At 37.4% G+C, this 22,056-nt stretch overlaps 1 protein-coding gene across 4 annotated transcripts in view; it reads right to left on the bottom strand.

Moving 5' to 3' along the window:
* Positions 1–22,056, bottom strand: part of SLC1A3 (solute carrier family 1 member 3) — a 57,359-nt gene that overhangs the window by 33,117 nt on the left and 2,186 nt on the right. For 3 of the 4 annotated variants that reach the window (XM_062599110.1, XM_062599108.1, XM_062599107.1), the window contains exon 2: positions 5,696–5,833. The exons of the other annotated variant lie outside the window; for it this stretch is intronic. In XM_062599110.1, the coding sequence (XP_062455094.1) occupies positions 5,696–5,833 (138 nt within the window). The remainder of the gene's footprint in view (positions 1–5,695; positions 5,834–22,056) is intronic. 4 annotated transcript variants of the gene reach the window in all.

A 22,056-nucleotide genomic window follows, 5' to 3' on the forward strand; every position in this document is an offset into this window, starting at 1 on the left:
TTTTGTGTTACTTGAAATGAGGGATCAGGAAGAGGAAACTTCCCTCTGGCCCTTTGCATTCACTATTTTGTGGACAGGGGAGATGATGCCACTGTATCGCACCTCTCCTGTCATTCAAGATGGTGTAGCTCCATCGTACCATATGCTAATTCGGGGAGAACTTTTTTTTTTTTTTTTTTTTTAACTATGTGGTAAACACATTCCTATTAAATAGCTGGATTTATGGATTTATTCATATCTGGTTATTGGTGATAGGTGATATCATCATAACTAGCTGCAGTTAGTCACTAGGTAACTTTGGGCGTAATATTTCCACGGTAACTGTGTCTCTGAAGGCCCCATACCGTTCTTGCTGTAACTATTTGCTCAAGTTTGTTTCCATCTCTGCAGCGATATAACTAAAAAAAATTCCATCTATATACTTTAGCTAAGCTATGACAACTTAATCTACATATCTCCATTAAAATTTCCAGTGCATATAGTCATCTTCTTTTCTGTCTAGTAGCTATAAAAAAAACTTTGCCAGCACCACATCTGAAAGAAAGCAGACATACAAAAGGGTGACTTGATTTGCCTAAGGTTATACAACATGTCACAGCATTGATTTTTCACATTTTATATCTAAAAGGTGCTTTGGGCAAAATTTGGCTTTTCACCAAAAAATCTTTCAATCTTTGTTCGTAACCAGATGCTGCATTTTTCATGGCTTATGTAAGAGAGTGACTTAGAGCCTACTTCTAGTTCAGTTCTGTCTTTGAACATTATGCTTGTTTCTATATAGATGATTTCCAGCAACTGCAACCCGGCTGTTAATTGTGATCTTTACTTCTGTTTTAGTACTTGAGTCACGCTATCTGCCTTTTGTTTTCATTCCATCAGAGACTACACGATGTTCCTTACTAATGCCACCATTCATTGCACTTCAGTGATAGCTGGAATCAAGAGAATCGTATGTATATATGAGAGCAGTTTTACAAAGTATCCACAAATGGAAATACCAGCTGTCTGCATGTTGACAACTTTTTCTATAGTTTGTGCAGTGGTAAATGATATGTATGTGTTGAAGAAGCCTGGGGACAAAACCTACTGAGTCTCTGACTCTGCCCAGAGGAAAGTCACTCGTGTCTCCTGCAGTTGTTGCGGTTGTAGTTGTTCTCACATGGTTGTGTGAAGGTCAGGGAAGTTTCTGTGTCTTCCACAGTCTATGAGAGACAGTCATATTATGACTGTAATTAGAATGAGAAGTTAATATCAACAAAGATGTACTACAAACTACATACCAAGATGCTTTAGGAAATGCACTCTAATAGTTTCTATATTTGGGAAACAGAAGTGCCTTCAGAGCATAGCAGCCTTAAAAAATATGCTAATAAACTACAAAACCACTACAAAACACTTCCACATCATTTTCATAAACTGTCTTTCTGCACAGATGGAAGGTGGTACAACTTTGTTCATTTAATTAGCAGGCAGTGCAGGTGAAGATTTTGGCCTATGGCATTTTTTCTTTCATCAATCATCATTTGTATCATTCCTGTGAACTGAATTTTTAGGATAGCCAATAACACATTATTATGTATATATTATGTTTCATAGCCTGCTTGCTATTTTTCCTTTCCTTTCTGTTAAAGGTTAGGCTTATTAGTGTTTTTTTTTTTTATTTGAAGTAATCCTTCCGTACTCAGTCTTCCAAACTGTTTTGCCCGTGTGTGAAAGTTCAGTCTTTGATTTGTGTTTGTGCAGAATCTTGCACATAAAATCTTGGTCTGTGATTAAGACTTCTTTGCACTGTGGCTGTGCTACTTCCATTAACCGTTTGGACGAGCATTATCACCTAATGCCCTGTGCGCTGGGCTCGCGTTCATGGTTGGGTTCGGCGCTTGGTGGCATCATTGCTGACCTGCCTGTGCAAGTTGGCAGGCCTCTGTCTCATCATTTCCATATTCCCTATCTCCTTCCCCTGCGAACCCCCTTGATTCGTATTGGTAGATTTTTCAAGACAGGATGGTTTCTTACTGTGTTTATGCAGTGTCCAGCAAAAATGGATGTCAGATCTTGCCTGGGCTTTTTATACACTGCTGTATGTTACCAAGCAAAGATATTAGAAAGAAATGCATAGGAGTTAATCACTGTTTACTTATGTTTAATAGTAATGGTCCCTGTGAAACTGAATTCCAAGCTTCAGAATTTTGGCGGAAGAGATCCAGCATATCAGTAAAACTGGGATATGACTAAAATTGTGCAAAATACTTGCAAGTAGCCCTTACAGAAATTGTCATGCTCCACCTATGCTTTTTAAAAGAGACTATTCATGAATCATTTATGTGAATTTGATTTCAGGAAATATGTAGTTTGGTTAGGAAGGGGTACCTCATTGTGATGCCTTAGATATAGTGAAGTATAGTCTTCCTAACTGAAACATGCTGACAAGACCTGTGGCCAATTTTAAAGGCTGGAATTTCAATTACGTGATGATCCTGCTCTAATAGCTCAAAAAATGTTAATACATAGCCTTCTTAATGGTGCAAATCCTGCCATCTTTGCCTATTTCATAATGAATGAAATTGCTAACATGTGCATATATATTTAGTTTATATTTTTGTTCATGAACAATGGATATTTTAAAATAGTTATGTCAACCAAACTGTTTATGTCAAATATTTCAAGTTATGATGAAATAAAAAGGTATAAAATACGCAGTCCTGTAACTGCAGCAAATTCAAAAAAAAAAAGGGGGGGGGCAAAATTGTCAGCCTTGTGTTTGTCTAAGAATTCAGGCCAGATCTGATGCAAAAATAATCCCAATGGGAATTTTAGCTCTATCTTTTAGCTATTTATGCTGTCTCCCATATACTATGTCTGAACTTTGACTTTATAAAGAGATACTGATTGAGAATATTGACTTATGATTTCTCATATTTGTAAGAATATAGAGAATAAAGATGAGCATAGAGTATGCAGCTGGATTTGTGCCTAAACCACAAAAGATGAAGAGTACAGATATTCATATAATGATATTTTCCTATAAACAGTAAAAGATGGTGAAAGGTATGCTAATAACCTCTCTTTTCTCCCAAACAGATGTCAGCACATGCCTGGTAACATGCACATCAGAAGACAGAATCTCATGGAGAAAACGGCTTACCTGCTTGAGCCACAGTAATGGTAATTCGTAAGTTAAATGTGCTCTTAAAGGTTGAAATATGATTCTGCATTGTTTACTTCATGAAAATATCAAAATAGTCTGCACAGAAATGTGACTAACTTGACTTGAACACTTACGGTTTATTTTCCGAAGAGTCTGTGAATAACTATGAGCAGTGCATGCCTATCAGACCTCTTCACTTCCTGATTTTTTCTATCACTTATAGAATAGCCTACAACTTGTATAATTATGACTTCATTTTTACTGTTCAAATTTCTTTGATATCCAAATTATTTGTGACAAAATGAATGTAATCATGACTAGTCTATTTCTAATACATCAGAGACCACAGGTTCTGATATTATCCTCATAACCAGTTATTTTGAGCACGCTTACATAAATGCAAATGGAAACCTAGACCATCATAGCTGGGAGACACCCTTATGCCTACAAACAGCGAAAATACTTATTCAAATCATGTACAATGGGAAAAAGTAATTATATTATCAGTGTGCAATACCTGGGATGAGTCTTACAGTTAAAACTTTGCCAAACAAAATACAGAAAGCAAGAGATTTGGCTCATGGATGCATCATAGAGTGGTTTTAAGACTGAGTTGAGAAGCTTAAGACTCTTATCTAATGAATTAGCTTGTAATATGTAAAACATATAATCCAAGAGTGTCTATAAAATTGCACAGTAGTATGCCTGCAGAGATTGTAGTCTGTTATTTAGATTAAATAATACCTGTATGCTTACTCGCATATGACAGTTATGCATCAAATATTTAAGAGCATCGTTTTGTTTTAAAATCATCTGTGTGCTAATGAGGTCTTGTCCAGTGTAGAAAACAGTTTTTCCAGAATTGTTAGCAATAAACTGGAAAATTTATGTAACCCCATGAAAGAAAGGACATAGTACTATTATATTTAAGGATATTTTTTAGATTGAAATCTGTCATTTTTGAATTGCATTAAGTTTTCTGCCATTGTACCCTTCCTGATTAAGGAAGTTTAAATTTTGAAAATAAATAAATGCCAATCCTTGTATAGGAGGATTGATCTTCCAGATTTCCTGTCTTGACTTCATCTTTCTCCAGAAGCAGTAAGGATGCAGAGTTACACGGAATTGAGCAGATAATTGCTTCTGCAGTGACTCAGCCTCCAAAACAGGGCAGCCAGAGCAGCCTGTGTCAGTCCCAGCTGACACCGAGGGGAGGTGGATGTGTCTCCCTCTCTCCTTTTAGTGGTTTCTCCTATCAAAGGCCAGCCATGCTGGGGGCTTTGTATGCAGAAGAGAGAAGAGGATAGCAAGGAGAGAAGAGACACAGAATGTAATGATTAAAAGAATTATAGAGGACTGGCTGGGAAGAAAATCTGTCCTTGTTTCCCCTCTGAGATTTATAAATTTCTCTCTAGTTTCAGTGTGCATTAAGCTTTCAATACCCATATAGTCTGTGCACATAGAAACAAACATTTCTTTCTGCTTGAAAGATGTGAACGCAAAATTTTTTTTTGATCTGTGAATATCATAGTTTCTGTTGTTATACTAACAGCTCATACATATACATACTGTCTTTAGTACCGCTACAGATGGAGTGTGTACTCATTTGCGTTTCTAAAAGTAGATCCTACTATTAAAATCTTTGAAAGATTTTAATCAATACAAGTAGTATTACAAGTAGAGTAGAGAACAGTTTATAGGCTCTGGATCCTGTACCAATAAAGATAGTGTATTAGGAATTTAGATTTTAAGAGTGCATATTAGATGTTTCTGATTAAGTTCATAAGTTCTTCTCCTAGCTATACCACTGATTTGCTGATAGAGCAAAATATCTGCCTTCTTTTTTTCATATAATTAATAGGATAAATACATGACATAAAAATTTGAGAGCTCTTGCATGAAACTTCCTAGAGGTGAAATGGCAAGGCATCCATCATCATATTGAATTAATTATTATATCTGTAGCTCAAACAACTTAATAGGAAGCAATTGAAGATTAATAGAGTTGCTAACCAGAAGAAAGAAAACCAGAACTGATGGGATAATGTCTCTTCCACACAATATATCTGTCACCTATTATTTCCAGTCTGCTGTTAAAAGGACAGGAGGTAGACAGATGTTTTACAGATTCTTTCCTGTAATCAATAGTTTAAATTTTGGGGGGACTTGGAACATGGATGAAATAATTACTATTTTTCTGATATTTCTTATATTTCATAACAGTAGGATTTCATGGAAGGAGATACCAGTCTAGAAAGAAAGAGAAGAAAATGAAGTACAAAGTCTGCTTCATAGCAGCTACATACAATAACTTGCACAGTTAGAGTGACTTTGAAAGTGGAAAAACATCTTTTAATTACTTTGTTTATTAATTCCGACCTTGTGATACTGTCTCCAAAATAACATTAGCAGCAATAGCTCATTCTGCAGGTTATTACATTTCTGTTTTAGCATATGGAATATTCATTTTTTATGATTTAGTGTGTGCATCTTTATCAAATTATTTAAGAGAAAACTTCAGAAAGAAAAATCTTTTGTTTTTTTTACCTGTGACTAAACTGGATACAATTAGTGGCAGGACCAGCATTTGCAGCATTCTCATAAGTAGTTCTCCTGGAAATGAAAAGTACTTGACTTCCCGATAACTCATCTTATAGGATCGGAGAGAAAATCCAAGGATTACACCTGAGGAGAGGGAAAAAAAAATCATGAGTTTTCTCTTCTGAAGGAGTAATAACAAATTAACATGAATATTTGTGTAGTACTTATTACTGAGATAGCTGGTTAGAACATGCAGTATTTATGATGCCCCCGTGATATTCTCTCTGAAATCTCAGCTAGCTATATGAATATCCTACTGAAGTCAGTGCAAGGTGTTTTTTAGTATAACAGTTTCAGAAGGTTGTTTGTATTATTGTTTTTTTAAATCTGGTATTATGTAAATGATACCTCTTGAGCATTAATGAAAATGAAACAGTCCCTACTTCTGCAGCTGAGTGCTCTGACTTCTGGGAATTAGAATGTAATCATATATACAATGCATATACATGCCAGCCTCTAACCTTCAGACCTTCACAGATCTTGTCTGTGCCTGTTTTATGTATAGGGCCTGATCCTATAGGCATGCTTCAGATTGGATGAGGTAACCAGGAGAGACTTAGCTGAGAATCCCGTTGTGGTTAGGGCTTTAAGCAGCACAACAGCATTTGAGGGTGTAAGTAGCTTTATCCACGCGTACCTTCAGAAATGCAGGCACTTGCAAAGCAGCAGCTCATCAGGGTTTGAAGGTCTTACTGGATGACTAAGTGATGGGTTTCAGTGCCTGAAGGAGCAGGGGAAAGGGGTGCCTGAATCCAGTTATCTCACAGGGTACAGACAAGTGATGCTTGAGAAATACTTACAACAGACAGGGTGATGTATATGGCAACCCAAACTCCTGAGACAGAACTTAATGGATTTTTGTCCTGTGCATTGACACAAACTGCTTGCAATTATAGGGTTTACTGACACAACTAGTTACAACTTACTGAGCATTAAGTGGTTTGGTGCCTATCTGACCTGAGTTTTCTATATCTAGCCAGGTAACATATGGTTGTACCTGGGACACTCTTTAAACATATAGATGCTGAAACTCTCCCATCCCTCTTTCCCACTTCTGAGTCCAGGTTCTTTCTCTCTGTCTGGTACTGGCATTTATGATTTTGTGGCTGTAAAGAAAGTTGGATCAGGGAATTGATCCTGCTGCAAAAATGGTTTATTTTACTGGATTAATTTGCAGCTGGATCGGTTCCCTGGGGTAACTTGTTTGCATGGCTGCACAAGTATTAGTACCTTTACGAAGAAATAGGTAGAAATGCACCTTGGAGAAGAGTGACACTGCACCTTTTTGCAGCTAAGCAGACTTAGATCTCCTCAAACTGATGATGGAACTATATGCTCAGTGGTGCTAGGAAGCAGAGCACACAGGCTCACTTCTGAAACTTGTTAGAACTGGGGTACATACTGAAAATTTCATAAAACTGAACACTTCATGGAAAGCTTCTGATATCTGCTTGTTCTACATTTTAACCAATTCTGCTTTTTTAAATCAGTTTTTAGTTTGGTAGATCCATGCTGCAGATAAAATCTTCATGATTATCAAGGAAATTTTTGCTTCCTAATATATACTATGTAAGATATATATACTGACGTATACTCTCCTGGCTCATGCACTACTTTATTGCCACCTGCTGCTGTAAGGAAGCAGCTCAGACTCCCACGTTAGTGACCTCTGGCTTTCCAATCATGCCGTTAGGGACTGCAGCAGGTTGGTTAAGTTAGAGAAATTCAGAGAGCTCTTGCAGAGGACAGAAAATTCAGATATTACAGGATAGGAGAAGAGAGATTAGAGCACTGTTGGAACTCACATTATGGAAGAGAGCTGTGAGGTAAGAACACATTTGTTTTAGCCTCACTCATGTTCTGTGGACTCATGTAGCGAAACTGTGTCTTGCATAATTTATTGTTTTAAGTGAAAATAAATCATAAATTGCATAGAGAAAGGGCCTCTCTCATTATTCTGCGTAAAAAGACCTGCCTTAGAGTGTCCTTCTTTTCAGGAAGGTTTTAAATTCCATTGCAATGTTATTGATTATTTTCTTTTTATATGGGAAACACATTTGTGAGATATAAAGAATCCATCCGGACCCTTTGTTTCTGGCCTTAATGAGCAGTACATTTTGACAACTGGATAACAAGCTGGAAATAGAACTAGACCAGTTTCTTACTTAGGCCACAGTTCTGCAATTAGTTCCACATGGATTAATCTCTGTACCAGCACAAAGCCCCACTGAAGTTAGTATGGGTTTCTGAGGCTGCTATAAGACCCAGTCCTTATGCTGTAATATAAGGGCTTAATTATCTAGTCCACTGTCCAAGCAGTACGAAATGGCCTAAGCGAGAGAATCCGTGCTTAGGCATATGACTGTTTCAGTGAATATTACTGGTGGGAGTAAGTTTCTGAAGCACCATGTAAACCTGTCAAGCCAAAAATTATTCTTTTTCCTTTTTTTCCTGGCTAATACGCTTTGTGAATAGTTTCAGGACTGCTCAGCACTAAGTGTACAAACAAAATTTCTGAGAAGCGGAAAAAACATGCCTTGCTAGTGTATTCTGGTGAATGGGGCAGACATCTGAGAGCTACTAATTCCTCAGCCGTAATCTTAGGATTGCTATTAATTTATATGAAGTCATGGAGAAACGATAAGAGTCTTTCTTTGACTCAGTCTGCCTGCTTGTAAGAAAATATAGTAGTAGTTGCTCCACAGTACTTTCTGAAAATTAATTTTGTTCACATAGTATCTTAGCAACACAAGAAAGAATTTAAGCAAATGGTTTCCCCCACTGCAAGAATCACTGTAGTTGTAATAATTAAAACAGGACAGCATGATTTTACCAGTCTCTTTTCTCCCTAGACTATATGGAGAAGATGATACTTAATTTTCTGTTCTGAATTTAAAAACCTAGAAACTGGATTCTGCACCCTTTCTGTCAAAGGGTATACATTAACATAAATGATGAACTTGAAACACAAATATCAGACTTGGCAAAATAGCTTTTCCACAGGTTTAGATAGTAAGATAGTGCCAAATAATGATGGTTTAAAAATAAATACAATGACTAGGTATCAAACTCAGATCAGGAGGTGAGACCTTACTGCACGAGATAATAAACCTTAGGAAGTTGTGCAGCGTTTCAACAACCGTCTACGTCTGTGTGTGTGGTAAGAGCTGCAGTGCTTAGCACCCTCCAGGGTCAGGACTAAGGCTGAATGGTGGAGCTGGCCTTTCTCGGTAGAAGTTTCAAGTTTCTGATTAATTCTGGAAGTTGTAGTGGAACAAAGCCTCGTGTGAAACATGCTCCCACAACCTGCTGTGCAGGTTTCTGTCTACCCTTTGTAACAGAAAACTAATCTATGCTATAGGAGCCTAACTTCTCAAATGGTAAATGGTGTCCTGCTTCTGCGCTGCAGGAAAGAGCAGACTTCTTGACAGCATTTTCAGGCTTTTTTTAGATAAAAATCAGTAGTGTTTGTTTAAGTTAAGGAGCTGAATTCTGAAGGGATGTATTGCCCTACAGCAGAACAATATTGCTGAACAAGTTCATAAAGGAGTAAAGGAGATTAGAGTTATAAAAAGATGGCTTTTGAGGTGTATTTGTCAGTGATGCAGTCAAATTCATGGAAAACTCAATTTGCAAATAATAATGCTAATGATAGGGTATTCACTGTGTAAGTGCATTTATTATAGCAGAGGATAAAGGTAATGGAAAGGCATTCTTCTCACCCTGCTGAGAAGGGCAGGCAGCTGGACTGGAGATGCAGCACAGCTTCTTTGAAATAGTTTCCATAACAAGAAAGACAGAACGGATTAGATTATTCAGCTTGGAAAAGATTTTACTCGCTATTTTTGCAATTATCATTTCATGATAGTTTGTTATTTTTGACAGCCCAAGAATGGGGAGGCAGCTAATGCTCCCAATAAATGTATCTAAACAAGTTTAAAGACAGCACACTGCAGAATTTTCCTGTTTTTCCCACACTGCAGAATTAAATTGTATTAAAAATGCGTTGATCCAAAAGGGATTAGGTTCATGTAGGATAGATCTGTAGGAATTATTAAGCCATGTCAATCTATATACAACCCTTAACTCAAGAAGTTTTCCTTCTAGCAATTACTATCAATTAGTAATTTAGAAGGCATATTGGAGGAAGAATAGCTTTATACTTCTTTGTTGTTAAATTATTTTCATAATAATGAGTTATTGGCCAGTGTTAGAGACAGGAGCCTGGGTTACAGTGTAACCCAGTACTCAGTCAGTAAAGGAGACTATGGCTTTGGGTCCTCCAGGGATCACCTCTGAGAAAGCACCTAGCTACTGTAGGGTGTTGGAGATAGGTGCTTTGCTTTATTTCCTCTGGAACACCTTATGGAAGAAGATGACAAGTGAAAATATAGAAAAGAAGCAATGAATGGAGGAAAGACTGGAAATGTTCTTCCCCAAAATATAGAACAATCCCAGAACAGAATTGTTTTATGGCATTTTTATATCAATGTTGATGTTCAAAACAAATTCAGTTTAGATGATTATAGTAAAGAGAGGATTTGAAACTTGAAAGTTGCCAAATGGAAGAATAATGCTGATAGTGGTGCAGACTGGACAGAGAAGGTAAAAATGGCAGATATGATTTGAGATTGCTTATTCCCAGGACAGGAAGACTTTGGTGAATGGAGTTTCCATTTCTAGGGGCTGCAGTACCAGAATGGGGAAGATAGTCATTTTATCAAGCTTTTAAAACTGTGTGTACATGTGTAATTGCTAAGAAACATAACCTTCTATACCAAATTTATTAAATAGATTAATATCAAAGTGTGATGAATTGAATATTATAATCAGGTTCTGAAGCAGCAAGACAAAAATCAATACCTTTAAACTATTTAACTTCAGTTTACTTATGGAGATGCTTTTTCTTTTTTCTCGGTGGTCTTTATAAAATTTGTTTTAGTATTTTACTAGAGTATTATCAGCTTATATAATTTTCTAAATTGAATTTTAAAATGAATTTTAAAATCCCCCATGGAGCAAAGAAAGAGCTTCTTAACTGTGTTGCAAAATGCCTTTGGTCTTACAATGGTAGGGAACCGTTTTACGTGATTCTTTGTGTTGTGTGACAGAGATGAGACAGATAAAAGTTGCACACCCACACATGAATTTAAAACTGCACATCATTAGAAGATGAGAGATGAGGCTCTAGCCAGATCTAAGTGTTTATTCAAGAACCTTTGGGAAATTTATGTCTATCTTACTCTCTTTTTAAAATTTGCGTACCTACAAGAATTAGATATAAAGAGAGGAGGATAGGTTTCTTTTCCTATTTCAAATAACCAATAATTTAAAGAGAATTCAGAAGCTCCCATGGATAGGCATGATGTTTTAAGTGAACACTAACAGCAATTTTGTTAAACCAGTGAATTCTCAGTTTTTAAAATGAATCCTTATGGACTTCTGTTCTCTACTGTATTTCAGAAACATACAGTAAATAAAAGGTAACATTATTTGGAGTTTATATATATTTTTAATGTGTATGATCTATACTGTATTTTCATGCAGAATGTGCGAAATCTAACAGTTTTACTTTTTAATTGATCAAAATCACTCAAGTGTATTTCAAGAAGCAATTACTAGGTGGTATATTAATGGCATAGTGCAAGAGCTGTGCTTTCCATATCAGTGCTTGCCAATTCAAACAGAACACACCAAGAACAGCTGAACAGCACTTTAGCTTTTTCTAGTAAATCTCAAACATTGTTAAAGAAAGTCCATATCAATATCCTTTCTGTTAATAACTGAAATACAGACTTATTTATTGTTTTCCAGCAGGAAATAGAAAACTTCGTACTAACTGGAAAGGCTTTCCTTAAACTAGGCAAAATAATGGGCTAAAATAATAGTTTTTATTAATGATGGTTCAGAAACCCTTGTCACCCACAAGCAAATAACATTTTGTTCCGTAACAGAAATCAGACTAGAGCCAATAAGAGAAGCAGGCTACTACAGTTTAATAGGACATTGTATATTTTTGTTAGCTGCACAACCATTTCATTCTTACGTTCCTGCAGAGCTCTCGAATGAATGCTTTTGTTCTTTGGTTCATTTGTTTCTGCCTCATTTACCATTTCATTCTGACACCTTTTCTTCTAACAACTAGTTTCAGAAAAGGCCTCAACTATGTTTTCTTGCGAAAAACAGTTAAATAACTTCTCTATTGAGAAGAAATAATTTAAGTTGATGACAAAATCAGTCCTCCTTAATCTTACTTAATCTGTCACTAGACACACTGACACCCCAGATCACTTGCATGTTTTTGATAGGGTCCTTCATATTTCTGAATATTTTTATATTGACTATTTTTTCTCCTCTCATATGATACCTGCTCCTTCCTTGTTTTCCATTTTCATTACATAGGCAGGGAGGTATGCTTCCTTAGTGTCATTTTGATGAACTGAAATATTTACTGAGTACATAACCTAATACTAAATACGTAAATCCTGCAGCAGTCTTTTTTTAGTGATTCTTTGCTAGTTTCATTAATTTTGTATTAAACATGAACTCTTATCGTACTAATTAGTGTTTAGTAGCACAATTACAGTTACTTTTTAACTTAATAATAATCATTAAACTTCTTCCATTATACAGTCATCTCTGCTGCCTTGTTTCATCTCTTTGACCTTCTTTATGCTAATGGAGTAAGATTATGATCCTCTTTCCACCTCCTTCTCACAAAATAAATTTGGTAGGACAACTTAAAAAGCACTCTATGAGTCTTGATTACGAAAAAGGGAAAATCCCCTTGGCACAGAGGAGAGACAGTTACAGGCTGTTCTTTGCAAGTCTTGAGGTAGGTGGTAACCTAAGGGCGGGCTTAGGTGGCATCAGAGGGACAGGTGATGCTGTGGGGAGTCAGCACAAAGATGCTACAGCCAGGAAAGGGCTGCAGTTCAGTTTTTTTTCTTCTGAAGTGCACTTGCACTTGTCAAATACAAAATTGAACTCACCTGGGAACTAAACCAGAAGGAAACAGTTTTTTACTGTTTTTTTCCTGCCACTTTAGTTCCCTGTCCAGATTTCGTGCTCTGTTGGAGGAGGTCAGTGCTGCTGCAATGGAGAGGGAAGAGGCAAACAATTGTGCTTGGAAATATGCAGCCAGGGACAGGGAAGAATATAGTCTGGCTTTATCCATCATGGAAACATACCCTTAAGCAATCTTATCAATTACTCTTCCTTATCTACCGCAATCCAGAACTGGAGCTAACAGACAGGAAGTTTAAGATTACTTTAATTCTCTTTACTTAAATTCTGAAGCTGAACTGAGGACAATTATTTTCAATCTGAACTTTCTGCTCTGTTTCAGACCTGAAAAGACCAAGTATCAATTGGCCTAATACTCTAGTTGATTTTTCTTTGCAGAACTCATCTGATAGGGACCTAGCCAAATTCTCACCCCTGTATCTGTTTATTCTTGTGTGATATATTCCTTCAGTTTTAACTTGATAAATCTCCTGCAGTAGAGAGCTTAAGGAAGTGTGGTCCAAGTAGTTCTCGTATGACTGTATATGTGGCTTTGTTGAAACAGAGCATAGGTTAATGTGGACACAGATAGCCCACCTCTCCTTTGCTGGAGTTGGATCCTCAGAGGAATCAGGGAAGAAGTCCAGTAAAAGAGCCAAATATCCTTAACATGATTGAGATCCAAAAGCTTGTGATATGAGATAATATCGTGATATGGGCGAGTGCTAGCAGTAAAGTGATACCTTATAACTCCTTGTTTTCTTCTCTTGGGAAGAATGGACTACCTGGTTTGGGCATAAACACAAAGATACTTTATTCAGGATGCACTATGCTTACGGTACACAAAGAGACTAGCCATGGTAGTCCTGGTAGGCATGCGCTGATTTGTGATAGGCCTGACACTTCCTGGGAATGCTGAAATCATTATTCACATGCTGCAGAATTGTTGTGCCTACATACATGCACCCTGAGGCTCTCTGAGATTTCTAGACATCCAGTAATCTAGCTGGAACTCCTGCCTCAACTCAGCTGTGGAAGATCAGAGACCAGCCAGCACAAGATCTTCAAATTCCACCTGGGCAGAATGTTAAGGCAATAAATAATAATAATATTAATAATAATAATAAAGACATGTCCACCAAAGGGTCAAAAGTTGTTCCTGGCATTTTAAGGGGAGAAGTCATTGTGTCACTGTTGCTCGGGGAGCACAGAGGGCCATGGTGCTCCAACTGTATGGAGGAGTCCCAGTGCTGCAGTCCCAGTGTGCCTGAGAAGTGCCTGCCTCCTGAACCTGACACTCCTCTGCACAAAAGGTTGTGGTTTGATTAAACAAAAAATTACTTCATCCAGTGAAAGCTAGTACCTTCCAGAAGAAATCACACTAGACCTCAAATTCCATTATTTAGTTACAGTTTTTGTGATCCGGAGTTATTTTTGTTATTTTTACATATTTTATGGGGATTTACAGCTTAACATGGTATGGAGGTACTTAACTGGCAGCTCAAAATTAAGTCACTAAAAATCTCTGCCTCATGCTGCCTAAATTTTGGTGGTGCCTGAACTCCTGAAATGCCTTTCTTTACTGTGGCTGGGCACTCGCGCATTCTCCGTAGTTGTAGACACACCAGTCTCTTCTTGGGTTTTGTAAGGAGAACGTATGTAAGGGCAGTGGGGAGTCTGAAGCTGTAAGAAAGAATGGGTGTAACTAAGGAATAAGTATAATTTTTTATGAGGTACTACCTATACTAGTATTCTTGTATGCCAAATCTGGGATTATTTGAGTGCAGTTAGAAAAATTTTTAAAAATCATAGTAGTCTGGCCTTTGTGAGTTTTAGGCTCCTGTGTCACCCTCTTACATTCTCTCTTGTCTCCAGTGAGTTACTTGGCTCACTTGCCCTTCTTCCCCAGTTAAGAGGTAATATTCTTGTTTTATGATAGCATGTCCAGAATATCTTTCTTTCTTCATCTCTTACCTTTAAATTTTTTCTTATTTTTTCTCCTGTCTTCTTTGAACTAGCTCTATATTTATTTCTCATCTTTGATTTCTCTTTTGTTGCAATTTGTAAGATACTGAGTAGCACCTTAATGATAAATAATGCTTCACAAAATGTAATCTGCAGGGGTTATACACAAAATTTGGAATGGAGAAGAGTTTTCACTTCTGGTACTGGAGCAGACTGTTCTGTATGAAATAAAGAGTTTATACCTGATTTCATCACCAAATGAAAACTTCTTTGAAACACAAACTATTCCTATTTTATGCATTTTTATTAGTTATAGAGCTACAGAAAAAAAAACATTTCTGAAGCAAAAAATCACACATACTTCCATCAAAATTCAGGAATTGTCCCTTAGTATGCATATGAAAGATCAGACATAAACAATATATCTCAGATTACATTTTGTGAAGCATTATTTATAATTAAGGTGCTACTCAGTGATTTACAATATTATTATAATAATAATTTTTTCATGTCTAGGTTTACTTTGCTGCTTCACCTTCTTGACATGTTCATGCTTTTAGCCACATAAAGAATAGTTCCTAACAGATAAGAAAGCTGCTCTCTTTTAAAGTTTACATAGTTCTTTTATTGCCTTTGCATTTCTTTCTTGCCTGTTTTTCTTCAACTGGGAGCTGTCATAATCCTTAACAGCACTGGATTCTGTTTTACTGTACAACAGTTTCAGCTGCCCATCTTTATTACTGTCATTTTTACAGTACAGTAATGCTCAGGAGTCACAGTCAGTGAGACTGAGGTCCCTTAGTGCCAAGAACTTTATGCAAACATAGCCAGAAAACGGAACTCGACTCTGAAGAATTTCTGGTGTAGCTTAAGAGAGAGCCTGATGTTAAACCTTCCTAGTTGCCTGTATTTGTTTTCATAATTCCACCTTAAACATACGTTACCAAAGCAGTTCATTGGAGGCCTGGCTTTCCTGATAAGCAGTGTTGCACCGTAACTTGTGGGACATGGAAGTTATGTATTCATATTTCTCCGAAGCTAGAGATTCACTTCTACACCCTCCCCCCCCCCGTTAATATAGTTTAGTGATGACAGGCTAAATCTGTAATTAAGGTGTTTGCCTAATTGCAGATGTGAGTTATCTTTGAGTTATGAGTTGTCTTTTAAGCCTTTACAAGATTTTAAAAGCCCATTTTTATCCAGTATTTTGCTGATATATACAACCTGAATAGAGCGAGAGGAAGGGTTTCCTATTAGAATAGATTAGACTGTTGCCCTATCAGTTTTAAGTATTACTGTAATTCTTTATTTATGTTTAATATATCATGCAGTGAATTCTTTTGATAAGGAATGCAGATTGCTGACTAATTCATAGAATCCTGTTACCATTTTGGGGGGAAAGATAGCTATATCTTCAATCCCTAGCTCTTTGTTGATGTGGCTGATTTTGTTAGTTGAGCCACTTCATCTCTAAAAACCCTAACATGACTTTGACGAAACTGTCCACAACTAGAATCATCTGTCTGTTCAGTTTATTGGTTAACAGCCCCTTTCAACAAATGAATTTGCAAGTGTTGTATTTTCATTGATTAGAAAAAGGTCTCAAGTAAGCCTTTTCAGTGCCTAACGTCTTAAGGTTAAGAAGGTTAAAGTGGGTGGTCTGTTATTCTGAAATGCTGTACCAGAGAGGATAAATTAAGATGTACTCTCCATATAGGTTATGATACCTCTCTCCTCACTGTTAGGCTTCATTCCTAATGGCAAAACTTCTCTTTCTTAAAGGTTACCAAAATGGCAACGGGACACTGGCACCAGTAATAATACTTAAATATACAGCAAGCGCCTAAGTCCAAAATTGTGATCCTGAAAGCAGATGCGGGACACGCTGTGTTCTTGTTCTGACTCCATGGGTTATCTCTGAACCTTGGATTCCCTGTTGTAGGTGAATGTTTTAACCATTAGGTTAAAATATCATGCTGTGTTTTGCTCTTTTGGTATCAGTATTTGCCCTTACAGTAAGTCCTGCATTTCCTTCTGCACAATGACACAACTTTGAAAGCGCTGGTGGAATTGCACCCTCCTGTAGCTTCCACGCCTTTTGAAAGGAAAAGGATGAGTCAGTTCCTCAAGAGCTGGTGATGCCATTCCTAACGTGAGGGCTCTGTGCCTCTGGATCTTGACTGAGGGTAAATAGCTGGCATGAGCCTGACTCACTCAGAAAGGAGTGGGAGTAGGCATGTAATCCTGCTTAATTTTTTTCTCGTGGCAAGTTTTAGGCAGTTACACACTTAGCTTGTAAACTTCAGGGGTCACCCTTTTGAGTTACCTAGCTCCTACCATGTATTGTAAGAACACCTAGTCTTGAGATTCAGATTCTATATGCAGACTCTGTTGCTTACATTTTAGGCCTTGAAGGAGTAGATTGTAGGTCCTTGTTTAATATATGTATTCCCAAGTCAAAATGATTTTAAAAGACATCAAAATGTATACAGTAGTCTTATTTATCAGCTGCCTTCAGTTACTGCTCCCAAGAATTCCCTGATTACTGGTGCTGCTATATTCATACAAAGACTGTCTTTTTTTAATTCAGTCCTTGTGAATGGTAAAAACAGAGCATTTACTTGAACCAATTCAAATGAGCAGTTTATGTCTCTGTGTAAATAGTGTTTAATGCTTAAATTTCATCTTTAATAGACCTTTCTTCAATAAATTAATTTGCAGTTATGGCAAGTTACAGTAAATGTTGGAAGCCAGGCACGCAGGGTGTAACTATCAAGCTGATTTTCATTTATGATCTTCTACCCATGCCAATAGAAAGTATGTAGACATGTCAAATTCCAAGAAAGAAAATGCATGGGAAAAGTGCTATGTTTCATCCATTTATGAAATTTGCCAAGATATGAAAGGTAGCTGCTGCTGAGAGAAAGGACATGGGAAGGCAACTACAGAATACGGCTAACTGTAACAGTTTGTTATTCTTCTAATTCTTTTGTTATCCTTCTAATTTTCTTTGCCTTCTTTCTTGCTTCTAACTGTTTGCCTTTTCACTGTTGTACAGCTCACTGGACCCATTATTCTCCTCTTTTGTTCAAAAATGCCTTACAAATATGTCTTCAAAATAAATATTTGCATGGCTTTTAAAAACCTATCTACTTCATGGTTTCATCATGTTGATTGAAAGTCCAGACAGTGCCAGTCTCATTTCAAGTTTGTAGGCTTGATGTAATAAATGGAGTTATCCAGCTCTTTCTTTTTAAAATTTCTGTGGAATAATTTCTGTTTGCTCCTTACTTTGTCTTTCCTTGTTTCCCATAGTGTATTCCCTATTCTGTATCTCCCAGCTGCTATTTATCTAAAAGGCAGTGGTACAGTACAAAGTACCAGAATACCTTCACTTATTTTTAGCAGCCTTATTAAAAGCCAAAGCACTAATTTTCTTTATTTACCTTTCTTTAACACTAGCTTTCTTTATATACATTTTCAAATATACTGTCTCAATTCACGACAGAGAGGAATACTTTTTAAAAATGTTTTTTCTTTGATATCATAAAATCTTTGGAAACTTTTAGATACCGGCTTATTTCAAAAAAAATTACATGATAAATTTAAGCCAGGTGAATGAAAGTTTCTGGAATTCATGAACAACTGAACATGATTTCTTGGGCTGCACCTTCACTGTGGCCAACTCAAAGAAGACAGTCTCGCTCATTCTCGCTTTACAATAGCAAGGGCACCAGTGAGAATACAACCATGGTAAACCTTTACTCAGCATACATGTTATTCGCACTTTGCTTATGATTTTGTACTGCTTCGCGGTCGCCATAGTGACTGTGGCGCAGCGCACTCAGAAGTGGAAGGAACTGCGCCAGTAAGAAGGAGTAACACCAACTCAGTTGCTGCTAAAATGTCTTTTAGTCCCATCTGTACAAACAGAAGATTGTTTCTTGACAGTTTTTAAGCTGAACGCTGTTTCTGTTTTAACATTTCTTTTGATAGCGTGATTGCCATATTCTACTCCTGTCGCAGGGAAGTTTCTCAGTAAAATCTCTTAGGAGTCGTGTAAACATCCTAACTGTCTCATGTTACTAACCCCCCGCATTCCCACCTAGGACAGCCTGCAAACCCGCTTCGTAAGAGGTGATATTACGTAAATCAGTTCAACTGAATCACTTTAAACTGAATTGCTGCAGAGTACTGAGAAGCCCATCAAGTTCTGTTTGGGTACTACGTTTGCGCCATCCGTGTGAAGAGCGCGGTGGGTGTTTCTCTGGATTGTCTTATAACAGCTCGGAAATGGTGTTCTTCAGCACCACTGTGCAAGTGCACTGATTTGACAATTTGACAAGTAAGACAAATAAAAAAAGCAGTAAAGTTATATTTTTAGGGTGTTTTGTACCTTTTCTAGTATCTAGGTAGTTACTGTCCTCAAGCTGTACAGTTGTGATTCACTGAGTAGCCAAGTTTATTGTTATTTTATGCCATTAATGGCAGTCCGAGAACCAGTGTTGTTTCATTTCAGTAACACTGCAGTGTACAATAAGAAATTAAGATTATAGTAATAAGTTAACATAATTTTTTTGCAAGTAATTGCTAAACTGTTGTGCTTTTCATATTTCACAGTCTGAAATAGCAGAATTAAAGTTCTTTGTCTATTTCTGTACTTTCTTCCTTTTTAAAAGGGATTAGCACTTTTGAATTTTTAATAGTTACTCTTTTTTAATGACCTTACACTGTCTTTCTACATTTTTCCCCAAATTATTAATATTTCTTAATTTCAAATAGAATTAAGATTTTGCTTAGCAATGTTCTCAAGGTATTAGGAGGAAGATTTCAATCCATGAGAAAGAGCATTTTGTGCTGGGCAGGTTCTTTAGGAGAGCATAGGGACAAAGAGAGCTTCTGAGCTCAGCATAAATGGAATTAATTTCTCCCTGGTTGTCCCTAAACTATCTGGATTTTCTTGTATATTCCTTAACCTTTGGTCTGACAACAGATTTCTCTATTTACGTTTTACCAAGTTCTCTCAGCTAGGACTCACCTCCCACAGCTTTTTCTGCTATGATGATGGATCTTTGTTTTGCTTTCATGCAACTTTTACCAAGGCTGCCTTGTCACCATGTTCACAGACAGTGTGTAATGGGGTCAGATACCCTTCTCTGAGTATGTCATTCTCAGTCTTCAGTGGATACAGAGGATCTGCCAGTAACAGAAAAGATTAGTTTCATCACAAAAGAGGCTATCTTTTTTTGTGGGCACTATCCAGGGATTCTGTCTACCTGTGTATCAGAGACTTGTATCTCTTAAGACTCCTTGTCAATTATTGTTCAGTCAAGTAGTGTGTTGAGATAGAAGAGTCTGCTACTCTGCACAGCTTTTCACTGCTCAGGTCACCTAGGGTTTTTTGCCCTGTATAGTAGGAAGGATCATCTACAGGCTTTATTTAACTGCTGTTTCAGGGATATAGGGACATTGATAATGCCCATCATCTCTCCTGTCTTTTCCCTGTATTTTTTAACTAAAATTTTGAAATCCCACATAGGCTTGTGCAGCTGTTCTGGAATAGATGTATGGGCCTATCTAAATTTCACATCTGTTGTGAGATTGCCAGTGATTACTGAGGACTGTTTCCATGACGTAGGCAGCCCTGTGCTCCATTAGGTGGACAGGTAGCCAGAAATCAGAACGGGCTCCCAGACCTGGACCCATCTCTGTGCCCTTGAATGTCCTAGTAGACAACTACAGTACTTGATTTTGTCAATATAAAAAAGATTTTAGCTAAAGCTTTGGCACCGTGATGGCTTCACAGTTTTGCAGAAACAGCCTTTTGTTTTTCTTACTCCACAACCTCTCTTTACATCACTGGGTACCTCAGTTAAAACTATATTCCTCTGTGGATAGCTTCTCATGATCTCTGTGTGTCTTGATCTTTCTTTCAGTTCAAGTATAAGAAACCACAGGAGTTTCCGTGGCAGAGTAAAGTCTGGACTTCTATGATATTTTTGGAAAATGGGCCATTGGTAGCAGGGAGTCAAGAGGGCCTGCTGTAGAAAGGGTATCTGAAAAGCAGGGATTTTGGGGACAGGATAGTGAAACTAAGTAGCACAAGAGAGAGGGCAGCTACTGAAGTGATGCTGTTAATTTGACTAACACTTCCAAGTTTGTAAGACTTGCTGCAGGCTTCCCATGAGCCATCGAGACCCCTCACCTACCCCGAACTGCTGCTGGTCATTCTGACGTTCCAAACTCACCGACGGTCAGCTTCCCGAATCTGCCTCACGCAGTTCGGGACTATTGGCTATTGCTGAGATCCACTGTAAAAACCCAATTTAGTATTTCTAGGTGTGTGAGCAGAATCTGAAAAACTTCATCATAACTCACTTTGCTGACCGCATTTTTCTCAAAGTTTCTCAAAGGGCTTGAAAGCAGTTTAAATTTTCCTAAGAACAACAGCAACAATAATAATGATGATGATACGCTAGACCAACCCTACCTAAGCAAATTGTGAAGTCAGAAGGCTCTTTCCTGAGGTTTTTAGAAAATAGAGAATAGTACGTATGTAAACTTGTCCTTTGGTTGTAATTTCGGTACCTTCGTAAGAAAGCTTTATTGTTTTTGTATTGTAGCGGCTAGTGAATACAGTTTTTGTCAGAGTAACAACAGAAGTTAGGATAAATGGTTATATTTCTTCGTATCAAGTGAATGCCAGATAATCTCTGCTCTGTCTACAAAATATAAGTATGCAAAACAAACAAATGCCTGTTGCAGATACGTAGCAAAGTGCGTGCCTCCACAGACACAACTCATCCGACAAACTCAAGTGCCTATTAGAAGCGACAGTCCTGAAGCGAGGCTAAGACATATGATCCTATCCACTTAACCTCTACCAGCATCAATCCTGCTCAGCAAAGAAGTCGGAAATGCTCCATTAAATAGGCTTTTTCATCTCAGTTCCTTGACAACAGAGGCTTGAAGGAAATGTTTCTGTAACATCGCTACTCTCCTTTAAGTTTAACTTTTGCTTTTGCTGAGTTTAGCTTTATGAAAAATTGCTGGACTGGCAGTCCTAGAAATTGATATTCTCAATCTGTGTAGATTACAGACAGCATTAAGCATCATTTCTTGTTAACGATTCAACCCTGGCCCGAGTACAGTTTGGTTTCCATGTACCTTCACATCTAGGCATCTCTGATGACACAGTCAGTGGTGCTACTTGGTGGGTTAATTCTGCAGTGTTGATTACTGTCTGCTAGGAAGTGGATCAAGCCCGCCATCTGATTTTCCATAGCTCACCAAACAACCAAGAGCTGACAACATTTCAGTTCTTGCCAAACAAGACA

Source organism: Rhea pennata, chromosome Z (assembly GCF_028389875.1).
Source record: "Rhea pennata isolate bPtePen1 chromosome Z, bPtePen1.pri, whole genome shotgun sequence".
Lineage (NCBI taxonomy): Eukaryota > Metazoa > Chordata > Aves > Rheiformes > Rheidae > Rhea > Rhea pennata.